This window comes from Penicillium roqueforti (assembly GCF_015533775.1).
Source record: "Penicillium roqueforti strain LCP96 04111 chromosome Unknown scaffold_54, whole genome shotgun sequence".
Classification (NCBI taxonomy): Eukaryota; Fungi; Ascomycota; class Eurotiomycetes; order Eurotiales; family Aspergillaceae; genus Penicillium; species Penicillium roqueforti.
This window is the reverse complement of record NW_024067618.1, coordinates 58,171-77,655: the sequence shown is the minus strand read 5'-3', so window position 1 is coordinate 77,655 and position 19,485 is coordinate 58,171. Positions and strand designations below refer to the sequence as shown.

The window sequence follows — 19,485 nt, the reverse complement described above, 5'->3', positions numbered from 1 at the left end:
GTTTTTTTTTTTATATCAAATTTAAAAGGTCTCTGTTTGTCTTATATTGTTTTTTTATTATATTTTGTTGTGGTGTTTCCCCCCCCCCCCCCCCCCGCTCTCCAATTTTTAATTACAATGCAAAATTTCTATCTCCATCCTTTGATCATTGATTTTGGACACAATTTGGCTACCCATAGTCTAGGATTTGTACTTTAAGCACCATGAGCGACCAACACCTCTAACACCAGCAGCCTGCGACTTGCTTGCCGTTCGTGCTGCGAGTTCCAAACGCGGCCTGGTCGACAAATATGGCGTTGACAATATATCTGCGTTTCCTTCGAATGCCCCTAGCATAGCCGTTTCATCTACGGTGTAGACGCTGATACCCACAGATTTAAGTTTAAGTTTGACTGCCAACTATTCAACTATGTTCTCTTTACTACGAACATGTGTACAATTATATTGAAATCTATGGAAATGATTACGCAGGTTCTGGTAAGACCAGCTATTTGTGCGTTTCCTGACAAAGCCAATCCTGATTGCCTACACCCTCATCTCGGACTGGTCGGGCTCTGAGTTGTCTAGATCGTCCTATTTGCAACAGACAGCTTATGACTATCTGAATAAGGCTGGCCAAGAGTATCTGCTTAGCTACCAGGTCCTCACTCAAAAGAGAGAGAGAAAAGAACACCTCAATTCTTGAGTGAGAGATTGAGCGTTGGATTTGCGAGCCATACACGCTTCCCACCTAGAGGCTGTCGCTTGGGATAATCCATGACAAGGCTATAGAGAAGTAGCTCAGATAACTTGCCGGGAGTATGCCACTACTCCCGCTCATTCATTCTTTTCCTTGACATCGTTGCATTTGCATACGTGTTTTATCTCGCCACATTCAATTTAGGATCGGCTGTTGATTATAAAGGTGGTTTACTCAATCAGTGGACCTCTTTCCAAAAAAAAAGATATATAACGCTGTCCTCTTCATCACAGGTGTAAAAATCAATCCCAGGACCAATAGCCAAGGGGAGGCTCTAACAAATCGTATATCCCTGTGAAATATGGCTGCTACGTGATTATCAGCAAATTAACTATATCTAGATATAAGGGCAGAACAACAGATGTCTCAACTGGCAGTGCAGATAATATCACAACGCTAGAAAATAAGATATTGATATTCAACAGAAGTGCTAATCATCAATCGTAGACAGTGCCCTGAGTAATCAGTCACCAATATTTACCTCAATCATACAGCCCGACAGGACAATTTACTACACAAATCATTCAATTTGCCCTGGCGACTAGCTGGATATAGGCTTAGACTCAACAGCAAGAGAAAGACCAACATTCTCACTAGCATCTGCTCTATCAACTTGATAATATCATTGATTGACTTAGGGAGATGATTCTCCTTTTCTGCCAATTTGAAGCCATATTTCTCCTTATCTCCTCTAGGGTGATCGGCCGCCGGAGCCCGCAGACTGTAACCATCTTGTATGGAATGTGTAGCCATCACAGACTTAGTATCTATTATTGAATTCCACATTGCCCAACCCCTTATCTCCTAGTGGAGCGTCGCCGGGATTATATGTCTGGACAGACAGTGTTTCACAGACATGTATGATGCTGGAGTGCGGAGACCAATATATATGTAACTCTACTTGATGAACCATACTGGTTGACGTTTAAACATATCCATTGCATCAGTGGTCTAGTGGTTATGATGCTAGTCTTCCAGATTAGGAAATCTCCTTATCAAGTAAACTGGCGAGGGGGGTTCGATTCCCTCCTGATGCATTTATTTTTATTTTTCTATCATTTTTACAAAATCGGTCTTTCCGTACCTTTGCTTCTTTTTTACTTACTACAATCTTGAGAGTGAGTGTCAAAGTGGATCTCAAGCTTGAATCAACTACGGAGTACTCCGTAGTAGCCATTCTTTTTCAAGTGACGTTGTTGAATTAATCTGCACAAATTGGACTGATTAACGTCATCGTACATAACTAAAAATAGATAAGTACTCAAATTCCTTTCGAAGCTCAGCAGGCTGGCAGCAGTTTGGCGTATACTATATGTCTACCGTGAGTTTTCTTTATAAGCTTGCTGTTAAATGCACTGGTGATCATTAAATCTCAAATAAATAGAAGAGGTCTGATACTTTTGAAGGTTCTACGCATATGTAGTCTAGCGTAAAGCATATTAGCAGGAACTATATTTCTGTAGAAGAACACAAAAGCCCAAGCACGGCAGAACATCACTCTGATTCACTCTATTCGTCGGATGCGAATGCCACCATGCCACCCAACCCATCCCTTCTCAGCCGGACCACGAAGAAGACAAATAGTCAGCGCCACCCCAATAAATGCCATATTGACACTTCCCGACAGAATCCACCCTCCTTGACTGTAGAGACGATTCCCAACAGAGGTACCCATAAGCTGACCACAGAACACGCCAATCATGTATCCCGTATTGATCCGATTCCGCGCCTTGGGCGCAACACTGTAGATCGCAACACGGTTGGCAACTTGCGTCATCTGTAGACCAAAATCCTGCAGCGCAGCCTGGATGATTGGGCCCGCGACAGTATATGTGCCTGTATAGGTCCCGACGCTGACGCCGGTGATCAGGATGCTGAAACTGACGAGGATGGAGAACTGCGGCACGAATTTGTCGATCATGTAGCGTGAGAAGAGTGGGCCTAGGAACATAGGTGTAAGACCTGCTAGAGAGAATAGTCCGATTGTCAGGGTTGGGTAGTTGTAGGGATCGCCGGATAGGAGGAAGGTGAGTGTTGTCCAGAAACTGGTGAATGTGGCCGAGAGGAAAAATCCCATGAGAGTTGCCTGAACAAGCACTGGGGATTTCCAGTAGTATCCGATGATGGAATATAGGATCTTGAAGTAGGAAATATTGGTGTTTGTTGATGGATAGTCCGGCATGAACAGCCACAGAAGGGCGAAAATGAGGAATTGGAGGCCTAGTGATAGCCAATAGATATTTCGCCAGTACGAGTATTCTGCGACTATACCGGAGAGCAGGCGGGCAAAGAGAAGGCCCAGGACGAGTCCCGAAGACACGATTGATAGGGCTGTTGCGCGACGAGCTGGGGGGACCAGATCTCCGACGAGAGGGAGCATGACTTGCTGCATTGATGATTAATTTTTTTGTTTAGGCCAGAGCCTCGGATATGCTTGCTTGTAACCACTTACTGGAGTAACAGTTGTGACCGAAGATAGATAACTCAGCACAAGGAATACCTCGAATGACTTGGTGATACAGACACCAACCCACAATGCCGCAGTAACAAGCGTCAGGAGCAATACGAAGTGCCTCCTCCGAACTAAGTCACCAAGAGGACAAAGAAGAATTAATCCTGTCGCATATCCAGCTTGGCTGCAGGTCGGGATCAGCGAGGCTCGCTCATGCGAGACATCGAAGAATTGAGCAAGAATATCCAGAATGGGATGTGAATAGTATAGATTGGCGACCTGCATGGCCATATTAGCAATTGCTATGCCATATATTGCAATCTCTCAGTGCTATACCGTGAAAGTTGCCGAGAATGCGAACAGGATATTCAAAGGCAAGCCGAATTTGATCGGATTCTCTGTATTCCATCGACATCGCGGCGGTGTCCATGAAACAGCATCGATAAAACGTCTCCAATACTTGCGCTTCCCTATTGACTCTTCTGTCGTGCTTTGGACATTGACATCATGGTCTTTTTCGTCTTCATCAAACTCCTGGGCTGCGGGGGAATTGGATTGCGCCGATGTGATCGGCAATAGTTCTGCAGAACCTTCAATTTGAGAGCTGGAATGGTTTCCGACCCTTTGGGTGCTATCCGCAGTCATTCTCTAGGGTTTAGAATCTTATGTGGCCGTATTCTCTTCTCTATATCAATGACTCAATGACATCAACGAGGCCGAAAGACATAAGCATTAGGTTTAAGGTGAATTTATGCGAGGTAGGGCCGAACCGACTCGAAAGAATTATAACTTCGGCCTGCAAAGTCATTTGTGAGCTAGTAATAAGCCACAGTGGTAAGGCGTATATGTTGAGATGTTGATTAGCAAGCATTTTAATTGCAATTGCATTTCCGCTTGCATTTCCGCACTCCCCACATTCTTGTCAACTAGGGTTAGTTCAAAGCCGCTCAACTTCTTTGTTCCCCCCGTTCAATGTTTCCACTGACTGAAATGATGCCGAACTGACTCCTCTCAAAATTAGAGTCCCCTCCCTTTCGCCCAGCCAAGCGAGAACAATATGTAATATAACCTTGGGGGTTGAAAGATAAGGAGGCAAATGCAACCCCATAATCTCTGCAGCGAAATCCCGTTATGTAATAAAGGAGAGGTATGCAGCAGTGAGCTCATTCTCTTTAGGATATGTTGGTCAAGGTCTTGAAGTAATGACATCAAGAGAAAGAAATACTCCCATCTTGGGTGTGATACAACCCAACGTCAAAATTTCTATCTACAGAAGTACATGCAGTAACTCCGTATATTAAAACGACATTCACAGGTTCTGGGTTTATATCCCCTATCTTGATATCACATTCATGTGAAGGCTGGTTGAATATAATGGCTTATGAATTAACTCAGTAGTGTTGATTTTGAGGCTTTAACTCATATAAATACATTACAAGTAATAGACAGTCTGGAAAGCAGACATGAACTTAGATCAAATGACAAGCCATTTTTCTGTAACGGCCTTTGCCGTCTGTGCATTGCCGCTGAGAACATGAATACACTGCAGCGCATAAGCGGCCTCGCGGGAGAAATCCTCAACGAAAGGCTGACCAGTAGGCGATGAAGTCTTTTGGTGTTGGCCATCATCACCCATCACCACATCAGCACCACCCATTGCAGGTGTCGGTTCTTGAAGAGACTTTTGCTTAGCCTGTTCCTGAATCTGCTCGCCGAGTTTTAACACCCGGTCGTACCCTTCGACAGCAAGGTGGGCCAGACCAAGCGAGTGCCAAACACGAGCGAAATTGAATTCCATTTCTTGTTTTTCAGCTAGAAGAGTTCCCGGCTTCTGCCGAACTAGCCGGTATTCATGCATGAATGACAGTCCTTGCATGATAAGGTAGTGACGATTCTCGGACTGTCGTTTGAGAGAGTGATGGATGAATGAGAGTGCGATGGAGAGGAGGACGGCCGGGTTTTGGTCATCTATGGCATATGCTCGGAAAAAATAGTTCAGGGCGGGATAGAAACTGTTTCCAGAGTACAGCATGTGGCCATAAAGTACCAGAAGAGCAATATCTAACTCTTTCGCAGCGATAGGCTCACCGGCTTCATCCCGTGTGGATAGAGTGGCGCGCTCTTTCCAGACAGAATGCCGAATGGGTCGAGGCGTATCTTGTGGCATCGTAAAGTCTATTGCCTTGATTTGACGAAGCATAAATTTCATGTTTCCGGAGGAATGGAAAAGGGATCGGTGAGGGTCGCCACATAGGTGGCCCAGCATAGAGAAGAGTCGATAAGTATCGGTGACAAACTGGTATTCTTTGATAAACCAACGGGCTTCATTAGCCAGTGTCTCTTCATCTCGTGCGCGGAGAGCGCATGCTGTAAAAGTGTTAGTGGATAACCACTTAGTAGTGAATTGAATGAACTCACTGAACCAACAAACATGTATCAATCGGGATTTTGGCTTAGAGTGCAACCAGATGCTTGCAATCGCCGCAGAATCAAGGGTCTCATAGGCCTCCTCTGGTTCGCCTTGTTCTACTACGAGTAAAGCGTACTGCAGGAATATGTCAAGCCACTCATCAAATGGTATTCCATGGTAGTCGGTGGGAATGGCGCCCTGCAAGGGCTCCTCCGAGAAATCTCCTTGATATAACATTAGCATGGTGTGGATGGAGGATGGACCCGGGTGACATACCCATGGTTTCTTGAAGACGGCCCGCCATTTGCTGCATTTCATCCATCATTGTGCCATTTTTGGTCTGGTTCTTGGATTTGACACCAGTCGAATATCCCCTGAAAGCAATACTTCGATCCATTGGATAGAATGCCCGATTGTTCCGGAAATCTCGCAATAGAGCATCAGCAATGTCCAGCCAATCTTCAATGGCTAGAGGGACACCGTCTTTGACTTGGGGATTCAACTCTAACAACTTCGCGTACAAGAATTGAATATCATCAGTCCGAGTACCTTCGCCAGCTTGCGCCCGTCCTTTGCCAGGAGCCGAAGGAGCTGCGTTCATAAGTGGTGCTGTATTTGTCGGTTTAGGTGCAATTGACCGGAGGGGTTCTGATTCAGCCATCTTGAATTCTATGGCAAGCTGTTCAAGTCTGGTGTCCTTTCTTCTTCCGCGGCTACGATTTTCCTGCCGGCCGATCAAGACTGCCTCGCCAACATATTTCATAGCTTGTTCGCTCATCCCGAGGCTCTCATATAGCTTCGCTAGTAGTACTCGCGACTCCATATGACCGGCATCGTGTTCAGCGACGAGTAGATAACAGCTTTCAGCATCTTCCATCTTGCCTAACTGCATGCAGCAGTCAGCCATGGCCATAAAGAAGCTAATGTCGGCATGTTCGGCGGTCTGCTGGATGGGCGTATAGTACCGGAGGGCTTCTTCGAAGAGACCGGCTTGCTTTAGAGCATCTGCCACTTCCCTGAAAAGATCACCATAATCGAAAATTCGGGCACCTTCGGAGTCGTCTTCTGGGTTAAGCCATTCAAAGTGATGCTGATTGTATTAGTTTATTCAGTCATTACCGTGATCCGGGATCAAACTCACCAATGCCTCGTTGTGATACTTGTCGCCCAATTTCAGGCGAAAAACACCCATTTTTATCCGAAGCTCCAGCGGAAGACCAAGCCCATATGACTCTCGAGGCCACTGATCGGGCAGAAAACCATCGGTTTTGATCCGTCGTGGCGAATCATCAGCGTCCCATTCTCTGTCGTCATCCTCGTGGCCGTCCCATACTGAATCTTCTCCGCGACTTAGAAGCCAACGTGCAAGTATTCTCAAAGAGTTGAGTCCTTCTTCGGGTTGATTGAGATAGCCAAAAAGTTCAACATAGATATTGAGATCCGACCAGGTGAAATCAGAGGCTTCGGGGTCGATGGATAGGTAGTGATCAATGCTGTCCGCATAATAATCTACTGCCTTTTGTACGTCATTGAGATCAATGTACGTCTCTGCAAGATGGCGCAGTGCTCTGGCACTGTGTGGGCAGTCCTTGAGTAATCTCTCATACTCCGCTGCGGCTCGGCCATTGTGACCCAGCTCACGATAGATTGCTGCTCTCTGGAACCGAATATTGGTGTTGGAGGGGCTGACTTCGAGGATACGGCTGTAGCAATAAGCTACATCATGCAATGCGGACTGCCGATTCTCTCCGGCGCGATCTAAGATGAGTCGAGCAACTTTGACCCAGACACCGGGATCTTTCGGCCTCGTATGAGCTCCGTTGAATAGAGCTGCTAGGGCTTTATCATTCTCTCCTTGTGCGAGGAAGATTTCCGAGAGCAAAGAATGGGCAGCAAACATTTCAGGATTAATCTGAATTGCTTGCATCACCAGATCAATGGCCCGTTCGTAGTCTCCATCAATGAAGGCAGAGGTAGCCCCCGAATGAAGATGCTTGAATTCCGGACTGGGCTCCAATGGTTTGCGTGGTCCTCTTTTGATGCCCTTTCCACCGCGAGCGCCCCATCTTCCGGAAAAGCGACCACCGCCACGACGGCGGCGCCTGCTGGCGGCTGAATGATCATCGTCATCATCCTCTGCTGGTTCATCTTCATCAGAATCACTAGTATCATGTTAACTAAAACCGGAGATATGGTGTCTTAACTTACGTACCTCTCGCTTTCGTCTCCAGATAAGGTAAAGTCCTCGTCCGACACGGCTTGCTCGCCAGGCACGGGAGGATATGATACTGGGGGATACCCCTGACTGTCATATTCATCCGGGTAGAGTCCATCAACCTCCTGCTCTTCTTCGACTTCGCCTTGGTCTTCATTGAGATCTTGAGGATATTGATTGATGCTTTGCCGTTGGATTTGTGGATTTTGGTCCCCAAACAAACGAGGATCAATCACCGAGGCAAGCATGTCGCCAACATTAAAAGATTGATCATTTTGCCAGGGATAGCGAACAGTTTCATCGATATCTGGATACTCCGACTGCCCCTCCTGCATCTCCTCATCCAGAGGAATCCCGTCCGGGTAATGCTGAGAACTCATAGCCAGTGACGATTGAAAGTTCAATAGGAAGTGTTTTCCACTGCCGATAAGGCTATAGTTTGAGACAATTACTAGAAACGTGGACCACCAAGGAAGCTCATTATCAGTATAGTTGGTGCGCGCTGAATCTCAGGTCTGGGCTCGGCAGATATTCATAGTAACGTCTCCACTAGGCTGAAGAAAATATTCGGATTTGACCACGAGGAGCAGAATTCCCAGGAAAGAGTAGAAAATAGAGGTCCCTCAAGATTCAGAATCACGAGATATGGAGAAGTCAAGAAAGAATGTTGTCCCTGAGGTTCTCCTCGGCGAACCCGTGATTTCGCGGCCTGAAACAGAAAAGCCTCTTCACCAAACTTCTTCATCCCCAACTTTCCTCATCTTCCTCTCCTCTCCTCTCTCTCCACCTAACCTCTTCTCTTCCCCCTTTTTCTTTCCTTTTCATCTTTCTTTGGGACTGGCTTGACTGTGTTTGACACACTATTGCTTCAAGTCTCAATTTCCTTTCGTTCCAGGCCTTAATTTTTTCTATCTCGAATTTCCGAGGTGCAGCCCACTGGACTGGTCTGTGCCATCATCTTTAACGAGAGATCTAGATCTTTTCAGCGTCGTCTGATACCTTAGGATCTTAGCCTGGATCCTAGTTGAAGGTTATTTTTTGATTTTATTTGTTACGCAAACTCAGCAGGTCCTGCAGGTGTTTTGCAGTAATCATTTCCCCCACTGTATTTACTAGTCATCCTCTCAACACGTCGCCCTAAACCATGGCCAGTCATATCATTGGCAATCGCAACAGCACTCCTGAAGCATCGAATTCAACTCTCCGTCCTCCATCCTCGTCGCGAAACCTCGGATCGCACCAGCTGCGGGCGTCGGCAGACATGTCCGGGTTTCCTTCGCCGCTGTCCGCCCGAAGCATCCGTCCATCATCGGAGGTCTTTTTCAACCAACAAACCCAAGGTCAGAATGCGACAGAAGATGCTTTGGACCGTGCCGCTCAACAATGGCTTGCGGACATTGATCAGTACGAAACTACATTGGAAGAAATGGCAGCTGCCACGCTTGATCAGGACTTTAAGGATGAACTCAGTGCCATCGAGCAATGGTTCCGTGTTCTGAGTGAAGCCGAGAGAACTGCGGCCCTATATGCCTTGCTGCAGCAGACCACCCAGGTGCAGATCCGGTTTTTCATTCAGGTCCTGCAGCAAATGTCTCAGGGTCACCCGATGTCCGGCCTGCTCTCCCCTGCCAATTTTGGCGAAAAGGGTATGACAAATTGCCCACACTACCTTTTGAGATGTAACTAACCTACTTTTCCTCGTGTAGATGCCATGTCTAGTCGTCTGAGCGACGCTATGTCGAAGCTTAATATGGACACCTCCCGGAACTCCCTCGGACGACCCCCGCCATCCCCTGGCGCGAAGCGCAACTCTGTCCTCGACCCTTCTACCATCAATGCGATGTTCCCGGATGCTGCTGCGGCCATTGCGAAGAAGAAGGCCGAATTTACCCAGCAAACTGGCAATGCACCTCCATCAAACCGCAATAGCGCAGTCTTCGATCGTGCCTCTTTCGTGGCCCCCACCATCTCGGCGCCTGACAACAATCCCGACGGCCTGGGTCAACAGCCTGGCTCTCCGTGGGCTCAGCGTGGTGTTTCAGACACGCAGCCTCCGATCGCTCGGCCCAAGTCATCCTCCGGACACCAGCCTATGGGCCAGTTCAGCCAGCCCTCGGGCATGCGCTCCCCTCTGCCTCAGACTGCCAATATTCCCGCCCCCGACATAGAGCCCCCTTTGCTTTCGCCATACAATGTGGGCAACCACAGCTGGGCGTCAATGACTAACACTCCGATGACTGCGACTTTCGGTCAGCAATCGCACCAGAACTCCAACACCCACGCAGATATGGTGGCTAATGCCACGGCAATGAAGCTGGCAGCTTTGTCGACGGTAAACAACCGCATTGCTCTGGATGACGCGCGCAAGTACCGCCGTGCTCGCTCCAATGATGGCCAGGGCAAGAACTCGCATGGAAACCCGATTCTCTCCCAGGGCTTGGCTAGCCCAGGCCTGGGTGGACAGCACTTGATGGCCGGTCAGCTTCTCAACAATCAGCAGCTGGCAGCCCTGCAGGCCCAACAACAGGCGGCCATGGCCGGTAGACGGTCTCGCCCAACATCGCCCGGCATTGCTATGCACGGTGGTGGCTTGACCCCGATGGGCTTCACGTCACCGCAGAACAATGGATTTTTGGCCGCTTATGATCCCAACAACCCTCTTATGGGTAATGGCCTCGGCTCTCTGAACATTGGGCAGTTTGGTCTTGGTAGTGAAGGCTACCTGTCAGACCACTCGGAGGTTACACGAGGCCGCTCTCCGCGGGGTCGCCGAGGCAGCTCAAAGCCGCCTGAGGACCCCACAGACCCGGCTCTTCTGAAGGATATCCCCAGCTGGCTGCGGTCCCTCAGGCTGCATAAGTATACCGACAACCTGAAGGACCTGCAATGGACGGAACTGGTCGACCTGGATGATAAGGCCCTGGAAGATCGCGGTGTCAATGCTTTGGGTGCACGTAACAAAATGCTAAAGGTAAGCGTTGCTTGTTATTTGATTCTGATCAGCCACTAACGTTTTTCCATCAGGTCTTTGAGCAGGTCAAGGAGGCCCGTGTCGATGGTAAATTCGAAAATCTGGTTTAATGTGATATTTGAATTTAAGTCAGCGACATCATGGAACTGGCATTTTCTTTCTGCTATGTTTGCAGCATAATCAAGGACATGGGGATTCGGAATGTATCAAACGCTGTGATGTGAACGGATTCATGAGAAAGGCTCGGCATTATTGAACATTGGATTGGGTGGTTAATAGTAGATATGAACATGAGTGATTTGATTTACGTTAAATACTTTCTTAATTAGTTATGCTGTTGAATGTAGTGTAGTTAGTACATACTCCGTACTCCGTACTCGTCTGAAGCATCTGAATAAAAAGACCATGTGGTCCGTGCACTTCTAGAAACTCACTGCCACTTCCGACCTCCATCAGTTCAAGCCGAGAGCTGCTGTGACCACCCCTTCACAAGTCTATTTCCCGGTGCAACAATTTCATCACTATTGGAGAGCAGAAGGCCTGTGATCTTAGTCAAGCCCAGCAAACTTTCGCTCAAGACGTGATCACTACCCGCAACGAACACCGAGAGCCATAGCTCAACCTCTCAATCCAGACATCAACTACAACAAATCGGCGAATAAAAAGACACCAAACCAGCCAAAAATGGCACCCACAAAGCAGGAACTCTCCCTGCTAATCACCCCTCTCGTACCTGAGGCCGTCCAGCACAACAACCGCGTATGACTATCCCACATCCCACCCAACCGCCCCTATCCCGCACCACATGCATATCATATCCCCTACACCAATATCAGACCGCATCTGTATCCTTCATTTTAGATGTTACACCCAACTAACAACCCGGGAAATAGGTCCTTTCCTCCCTCCACAGCCTAACCTCCTTCCTCCTCGGCCTGTCCGCCGGGATTCTAGCCCTCCAATCAGGCTACGGATTCGCCTTTTACTTCCTCGGCACGATCCTGGTATCAGGGCTCTTCCATGCGGTTCTGATTCACCGCTCCGGTGGTGCAGGTGCCGGCTCGTTCTTCCCCGGTAGTACCCCTGGGGAGATCGAGGGTGTTATTGAAATGAATGAGAAGAGCAAGGCTGTGCGCATGCAGCTTGCTGGCAAGGCTGGTCCGAGGAAGATTATCCGCAAGGGCGCTTGGCGGGATGTTTGGTTTGGTGGCGGTGTTATGAGTGAGGCGCTTAGCGGGTTTGTTCTTGGGTGGGCTGGTGTTGGGGGTGTTTTGAGGTGAAAAGAGTATCAGCTTCTAGGATCTTGGATAAAGCTGCGGGTGGATTTGATTGGGTGATGTTTATGGGGGCTGTATATGCTCTGTACGAATTGAATTGTTCTATGCTTTTAATTCATACTTGGAGACTTTTGTCTTCCATTGCTTTTGCCTCCTAAAGCATGCGGAAAACCGACTTGAAACAATACATTGCCATCACCTCTGATGGGCAGATATCAAAGGTCAAGACTATAGCCCAAACTTCAGCACATGTACAGATTGTCTTGAAAAGCAGCTAAAGACCCAAAAATAGACCGGGTGCTGGTTTATTACTCCTCATTCTCCGCAACCTCATCAACAGCCTTCTCAAACTCCTCTAACACCTCCTTAGAAACACCATAGGTATACTCCACCGAAGGAAAAGCCCTATTCTTAACCTCCTCCCTATAAGCCTCAATCCCCCTCCTCGCCTCCCCCCAAACATCCGCATACGTCTTAACAAACTTCGGCAAGAACCTCCCCTCCGGGAAATTCCCTAACATATCAACCTGCACAAGCACCTGTCCAGAACACCCATTCCCAGACCCAATCCCAATAGTCGGCACGCTCAGTCGCCGCGTAATAATACCCGCAATCTCAGGCGGCACAGCCTCAATAAGAACCATACAAGCACCGGCTTTCTGCACAGCCAATGCATCCCGCAGCAGTTTCACAGCGCCCGCGGCTGACTTGCCCTGGACTCGGAACCCGCCCAGCGAGTGCTGCCGCTGCGGCGTTAGCCCGATGTGCGCCATGACGGGGATCCCCGCTTGTGAGATCTTGCGGATCGTAGACGCCATCTCCGCCCCGCCTTCGAGTTTCACGCCCTTCATCCCGCCTTCTTTCACCATCCGGATTGCCGATGTAAGTGCCTTTTCTGGGGTGGTTTCGTATGAGCCCATTGGTAGGTCTGCGATCTATTGCGAGTTGTGAGATGTGGTAACTTGGCCGGGCGTAGGCATTGTATATGTATGCATGGATATACTTACTGTGAAGGCGCTCTTGACAGCACGGTTTACGCTGCGGCAGTGGAGGAGCATCTCGTCCATTGTTACTTCGTTTGTGTCTTCCATGCCCATTGCGACCATTGCGAGGCTGTCGCCTACGAGCACGATCTCCATTCCGGCTGTGTCCGCGACATGGCCACTGGGGAAGTCGGATGCTGTAAGGACTGTGATGGGTTCGTTCTTTTTGTAGAGGTTTTGGATGGTTTGGATTGTTACTTTTTTGCGTGTGCTGGTGGTTGTTGAGCCCATTGGTGAGTGAGAGCTATATTGCGCGCATGTTTTAATTGGTGATTGGCGTAGAGGAACGGCTAGGTTTCTGCAGTGTAGTGCTGGGCGTCTCAGGCAGTTGACCGGTTTCAGAGTCATTTTGAATTGAAGGACTTCGAACAGATCTCTGGAGAAGGGAAATGAGATCCGAATAGAAGAAAAAGACTTGAGGTTGACGTTCTGGTGGATGCGGCGTACTTCGCAGTACTTGAACTATGGGGCACAGTTGAACCTCGGCCATCTATGTATATGCCTCGCTTGTTGTGAACTCGTCTTTTCTCTATATATTTCTTTATTTGAGCAATATTATTTTACAGGGCGGTATCCTACAATATTGGATTTCTCCAACCCATAACTCCTACCCACCTGGCCTAAAGCTTCGTAAGAAGTTGCTTATCAGTCTTCAGCCGAATGATAGAAGCAACAGAAGCCATTGCACCAGCATGGACAATAGCCGGACAGTAACCTGTAATCCTCTTATTCTCCCCACCAGCAGCATCGAGGATAAATCCAGCAATGGGGAGCCATATGTGATCAGGTCAATTAGGGTTGCGCGGCTAGACTTGGAAGAGTTATGAATCAGATCTCTGGCATTCGGACAGATCAGAAGGCTGATTTGTTGATGGTTGGTTACGCGGAGGGTGGGGGTGTGAGGCAAGAGACTACACAGGCTATGTTCAAGCGATGAGGTGGAATATACATGTATTCACCAAGCAGGTCTATCAGATATAGGTATCAGAAAGGGTATGTATCTCCTTAAGAAGAAATCAAGTAGGAACCATGTCCATCGCAAAAAAATCCGTTTCTTCCCAGATGCAAAAGGGCCAATAAACAAGACCCATATCAATCAAATCAACCCACACGAATCAAGGAAATAGTGCTGAAAGAATATACCACAACAACAGGTTGTTCACGGTCAACGCCATGAAATACATCCAATATAGCCAGTGCTAAGTGACAAAAAGTACAGAGGGGAAAATGGGAAAATAAAAACATCAACATCATATTAACAGGTCAAATCGGGGTATATCAGATCGGACTCCAAGCCAGAGAGGAACAATTGAATCGATGCAAAAGGGTAGCAAAAGAGATGCCGTGCAAATCGAAGAGCAAATGAAACGTAGAAAGAAAAAATCACTCAATGTGTGGAATCACGTCCGAAGAATTAGCAACAGCGCTTTGAAGAGCGCTGGTCAAGTCTATATGGAAGAAAGGCCGGTTCATGCCCTGCACGAGCGCAACCTTAGGACGACGCTGGTACGCCTTGCTGTCTGTGATATCACGATGGAACTTGTCCTCACGGATGACCTCGGAGCTCTCGGATGCGGTCTCGATGCCGTCAGTCTCACGTGCAGTTGTGTTGGTATCGGACTTGAGGCCGGATTCGATATCTGTAGCCTTGTTGTGGGACTGGTTGGCAATCATTTCGGCGCAGGCAGCGGCAGAGGCGCTGCCTTCGATCTCGGCCACACTGAAAATGGGTTTCCACCGGTGGAAGCCGCCGTCACTAGCGACGGGTGTCGGGTAACCGAAGCCTGCGGCAGCCAGGCCGCGCTTTGTCCAGCGGTTGTTGATGTGTGCGAAATGCCATTGCACGGTGCGGGGGGAGGCGTACATATCTAGCTGATTGCGTACGTCGATCAGGTTCTGGATTGAGGTTACGTCGACATTGTTCACAGATGAGAAATCCAGAATGACGGCTTGGAGAAGGGGCAAGTGTGAGTCGTCGTCGCTGCCTTCCTTGCCGCGGCGGGGACCAGCGTCGTTCCAGGGGCGCTCACCGCGAGTCCGATAGGCGTGCGGGTTCGTTCGGCGGGTGTTCTTGAAGATGGTTGAAACCAGGGAATCGGTGTAGTGGTTGGCGTTAGGATAATTGAAGCCTTCGGCAAAGCGGTAGATGAAGATACCCGGAAGGGGCTGCTCCACTTCGATATCCGGATTGGAGCCATCGGTGTGGTTGATGGGAAGGAAGATAGTTCGGCGGTGGCGGTCTTCATCGTCGGAGGGAGTCTTGTTAGTTCCGAATGATCCGTACTTTCCATCGCCATCCAACAGGTGATCTCCGACAACGGAGTGGATAGTGACGCGGCCTAGGAACTGACCGCGGGCCTTGGCCACACGGAAAAGCAGGACTGCAACCGACACACAGACTGTGCAGTAGATGCCATTTTCAATGGAAGTGAACACAGTGACAAAGACACCAATGAAGAAAATAAGCGCATCAAGCGGAGACACGCGCCAGAACTGGTAAACGGTGTTCGGGGGAGTGATCAGATCGCCGACAGCGTGGATAATGACACCAGCCAGAGAAGCCTTAGGGATGTAGAAGAAGACAGCGGGCAGGGCATAGATAGCCAAGAGCACCACGATCGCGGTAATGACACCAGCAAGGGGTGTCCGCACTCCAGCTTTAGACTTGATAGCTGTTCGGGAGAAAGACCCAGTGGCGGGGTAACCGCCGAGGAAAGGTCCGAGAAGGTTACTCACACCAATGGCCACAAACTCTTGAGAAGGATCGATAGTGTAGTTGTTAACTCGGCCGAAGGACTTGGAAATGGCAATGTGCTCAATCAGAAGAACGATGACCGCAGCTGGAAGTTCGCCAGCGAAGGCTGAAATGATCTTACGATCCATAGTGGGCACGGCGGCCTGTTGGAATCCTCGAGGGACTGTCCCAAGGATCTTGAACGCTGGTTTATCCCTCCGGTGCAGGTTCGTGGCGGCACTAATCATAGTGTAGAACAAGATCACAAACACGGTCCGAAGAGTCGAGATAAAGAACCACATCTTGGCCTTAGCAGGCTGCTTTTTCGCGGCGTAAGTGCATCCTGAACGGATGATGTACAGCATTGCACAGGCAGTGACACCCATAGCAGCATCCAATGTCGAAGTGGGGAGGTATTTGAGGGTGTTGATAATGATCATGTAGGTGGCACCGCGCGTACTAAATTTGGCCGTCTCGCCCAACATGGTCGGAACCTGTCCGGAGCAAATGTTCAGAGCCGAGCCGGTCATGAAGGCCGAAATAGCGGGGAGAGGAATGAAATCAACAATGAATCCGATGCGCAGGAGACCCAAAGCTAGAACAATACCACCGCAAATGACAGCAAGGGCCGATGCAATCAAATGGGCCGGGTAATCTGGGTATTCTACCTGGACCTTGGCCACGATCGTTCCGGTAAGAGTTGACATGACGGCCACGGGCTATGAGATGAGGTTAGCAATGTTTTATTTTGGTTTCGACCGGGCGCAGTATCACCCACCCCAATAGTAATATCCTTTGACGTAGCAAAGAACCAATAGATCAGAACTCCCATGAACGAGGAGTAGAGACCGAATTGTACCGGCAGTCCAGCCAGTTCAGCATAGGCCATACCTTGTGGCACCACGACCGCTCCAACGGTGATACCGGCAACCAGATCACCGAACAGCCATTGTAGGTTGTAGTTGGTAATCCATGTGAGGAAAGGGAACAGATGGAGGAAATATCTGGCTATCTGGGCTCCGGACGGGGTGACCTCGCGAACCCAGTCGATGCTTGTCGGCTCGGGCTCGTTGTATGAGTATGTGTCGACGGTGCCCATAGAAAATGCCGATTCTCCTCTTGTGACGGTCTCACCGGCACCGGTAGCACCCAGGGGGTCTCTATATGCGAGCTTGATACCGAGGACCTTGGCCAGGGAATGGCCAATATTGGTATTGGCCTCGCTCCATTTTTCAAACATGGTCACGCTTGTACAGACCGGAGTTGACAATATCAAATGCCGGGATTTGACGACGCTTCCAGGACCGCTATGTGTGTTGGCAGCGGTGACTTGAAAAGATGGAAACCCTAGAGATGTGGTGACGATCAAGAGTATAAAAAGAAAATGTCAAATCAGACGATCATGCACTTTCCATGGCACGACAATAAGGAATAGAGAATAAAGAATAAAGAAAATAAAAACAAGGTTGGATGCGTGATTCGATCCCAAATGGCGCAATATCTGAGCTCCCCAGATTCAAATTAAGATTTGAAATTTTCCGCTTGGCTCGCTTGGGTTGGACTTCCGGCAAGGGATGCAAGGATTAGACGAGGGCTAGACTTGTATCAAGTGCAAGTTTGAGGTAGAAAATTCACAAGAAAAAGCAAAACCTGGCTGAAAGCGAGCCCACGTTGTTAAAAACCACGAATTTCACGCGGCAGCCGGGTCCACCGACGATCTCGCACATCCGCAGGTCCCACTCGGTCTGGTAGAAATGACGACGGGTCGTGGAGTATATCCGTTTTTTTTGCATGCAGTCCGTGGTCGAGATGAGGCGGGATACTTGAATTTTATGTGCTGGTTGTTTTAAGCACTATCACGCATCGCCCTTGGAATATTCATTGTTCTCATGATATTCGCCTCGCCTGGGAGTCCATGTCATCATAACCTTGACGAATATAAACGTCCGAGGACTAAACCGGACAAGCTGTCGGTAGTGCCAAGGGGTTCTGGGTGACGAATGGCAACGCGTCCTGATGAGGTTTGCGCCAAGAAGATCAACGAGTGGGACCCAAAGACCAATCACACACCGTTTAGAACACGCAATCTGGAGAAGAGATGGTGAAAGGCACAAAGGAGGTTCCACGCTTTGGTGGTACGTTCTCCGGCGGGTTTTCTGGTGTTTCAAGAATCTTCTTAGCTGATTAACTTTATTCCAGCCCGGGGCCACCGCCTTGAATATCATGTTTACATAAGTGTATAGCTTCAACGGTGGTTTTCTAATGGCAAGACCTCGGGAGCAATATGCCTACAGCTCCACACGGACCTCGGGATCTAATTTATATTGCTCATCTGCCGCGTCCCTTCCACCCGTTACGGAGTAGTCCATTCATCTTTAATCCATTTGAGTCAAAGGTGTCGCGTGGGGTCCCGTTTGGGCTCGGCGCTACTCTATCTGTTAGGTGCATACTCCGGATGTAGGGGAGCATGCACACAAAATTTACGGAGTACTCCGTAGGCCATTGCCTCTTTGCATACGGAGGTAGTCACGCAATTTCTACTCCGTAAGCGACCAGCTTTCCCAGAACCTTGTCAGCCCAGTAGAGAAACCCTCGACACGAAGCCATACAACATAGCTACGACTCTCCAACGGCCAAGATTTGAGGGCATAGCTCAATGCTTACCTAGAATATGCAGGTCTTTTCCCCCTGTCACCTGCAGACTTTTCATCCACTTTGTAAAGGCGCAATCAAGATCTAAATCACGTCATCGAGCTTTCTCGTCGGCCCGCATCTAGCGGGATATTGTAAATAATAAAGTACTAAAGCAGTGCTCCGTACGGAGTAATACCTCTTAGAGATGCGCCCTTAACTTAAAACATGGTGCCACAAGACTAGCAGACGTATCAACTATTTCTGTTTACCTTTTCCACCTTGGTTGCTTGCTAAGTCTTCCTAGTGCGTCCCTTGGCACTTTCGACCATATCACGCAAGACATTCCTGCCGCTACGGGTTACATAGGCGCATATCCAAGACTTGTGGATATAATAGAGGCTTACAAGAGAAGAAACAGCCGAGAGGAAGAGGCAAAAAGGAAATAATGTGGCGTTGTGCCGTTCATCTGAGCCAGCTGACTCTAAGACATGGTTATGGTGGCATAACCGTGCTCATGGGAATAAGGGTCTCCGCGACACGAAGTACATCGTACATTATTCTTGTCCTTCTCCTCGGAGATGCCCTTCGATTTCAGCCTCGTCTTGCCTAGACGGGAGGCGTTTGGCTTGTTTTATACGAGAACTTTGTCATATACCTATATTGACTAGTGATTCGGTTGGTTAAATTGTGGGACTTCAAATTTCCTGTTGCGTTTATTTCTCGCCCTTGCCAACATAGCCTCGTTTATTCTCGCTCGGGATTCCGTATTCCTGGTCCCCGAGTCCCCTTTTTTTTGGAGATTTATTCCGAGCACGCCATAGTAAGGGTCTTTTCTCATCTCCCTTTTGTCTGTGTGACTGTGTCGTATTTTTCTCAACCCCTGTACAGTTAGAGAGATTATAGGTCTATGTTCCGGGAAGGCAACGCGGTTCTGAGTTATACTTACAAGTGGAAGAAGTTGATTCATACGCCTGAGTACCCAAGTATAAGCAACAAAGGCATGCACTTAT

At 48.6% G+C, this 19,485-nt stretch overlaps 6 protein-coding genes across 6 annotated transcripts; 2 read left to right on the top strand and 4 right to left on the bottom strand.

Moving 5' to 3' along the window:
* Positions 1–2,243: 2,243 nt before the first annotated feature.
* LCP9604111_9643 (MFS transporter) lies at positions 2,244–3,836 on the bottom strand (the record flags this gene model as incomplete). The annotated part of the gene is made up of 3 exons (XM_039077920.1): positions 2,244–3,125; positions 3,192–3,470; positions 3,528–3,836. 3 exons carry the CDS (start codon positions 3,834–3,836, stop codon positions 2,244–2,246), a joined length of 1,470 nt encoding a protein of 489 aa, XP_038924392.1.
* An 829-nt stretch (positions 3,837–4,665) lies between these two features.
* On the bottom strand, positions 4,666–8,196 carry LCP9604111_9642 (tetratricopeptide repeat protein; the record flags this gene model as incomplete). Its single annotated transcript, XM_039077919.1, has 5 exons — positions 4,666–5,558; positions 5,610–5,825; positions 5,878–6,691; positions 6,743–7,763; positions 7,814–8,196. 5 exons carry the CDS (start codon positions 8,194–8,196, stop codon positions 4,666–4,668), a joined length of 3,327 nt encoding a protein of 1,108 aa, XP_038924391.1.
* A 764-nt stretch (positions 8,197–8,960) lies between these two features.
* On the top strand, positions 8,961–10,897 carry LCP9604111_9641 (RNA-binding protein VTS1; the record flags this gene model as incomplete). Its single annotated transcript, XM_039077918.1, has 3 exons — positions 8,961–9,462; positions 9,523–10,787; positions 10,841–10,897. 3 exons carry the CDS (start codon positions 8,961–8,963, stop codon positions 10,895–10,897), a joined length of 1,824 nt encoding a protein of 607 aa, XP_038924390.1.
* A 574-nt stretch (positions 10,898–11,471) lies between these two features.
* On the top strand, positions 11,472–12,067 carry LCP9604111_9640 (EMC6 family protein; the record flags this gene model as incomplete). The annotated part of the gene is made up of 2 exons (XM_039077917.1): positions 11,472–11,546; positions 11,681–12,067. The coding sequence occupies 2 exons, from the start codon at positions 11,472–11,474 to the stop codon at positions 12,065–12,067; spliced, it is 462 nt and encodes a 153-aa protein (XP_038924389.1).
* A 305-nt stretch (positions 12,068–12,372) lies between these two features.
* Positions 12,373–13,338, bottom strand: LCP9604111_9639 (3-methyl-2-oxobutanoate hydroxymethyltransferase; the record flags this gene model as incomplete). Its single annotated transcript, XM_039077915.1, has 2 exons — positions 12,373–12,999; positions 13,072–13,338. The coding sequence occupies 2 exons, from the start codon at positions 13,336–13,338 to the stop codon at positions 12,373–12,375; spliced, it is 894 nt and encodes a 297-aa protein (XP_038924388.1).
* Positions 13,339–14,490: 1,152 nt separating this feature from the next.
* LCP9604111_9638 (SLC26/SulP family anion transporter) lies at positions 14,491–17,081 on the bottom strand (the record flags this gene model as incomplete). The annotated part of the gene is made up of 2 exons (XM_039077914.1): positions 14,491–16,560; positions 16,620–17,081. The coding sequence occupies 2 exons, from the start codon at positions 17,079–17,081 to the stop codon at positions 14,491–14,493; spliced, it is 2,532 nt and encodes an 843-aa protein (XP_038924387.1).
* Positions 17,082–19,485: the final 2,404 nt, after the last annotated feature.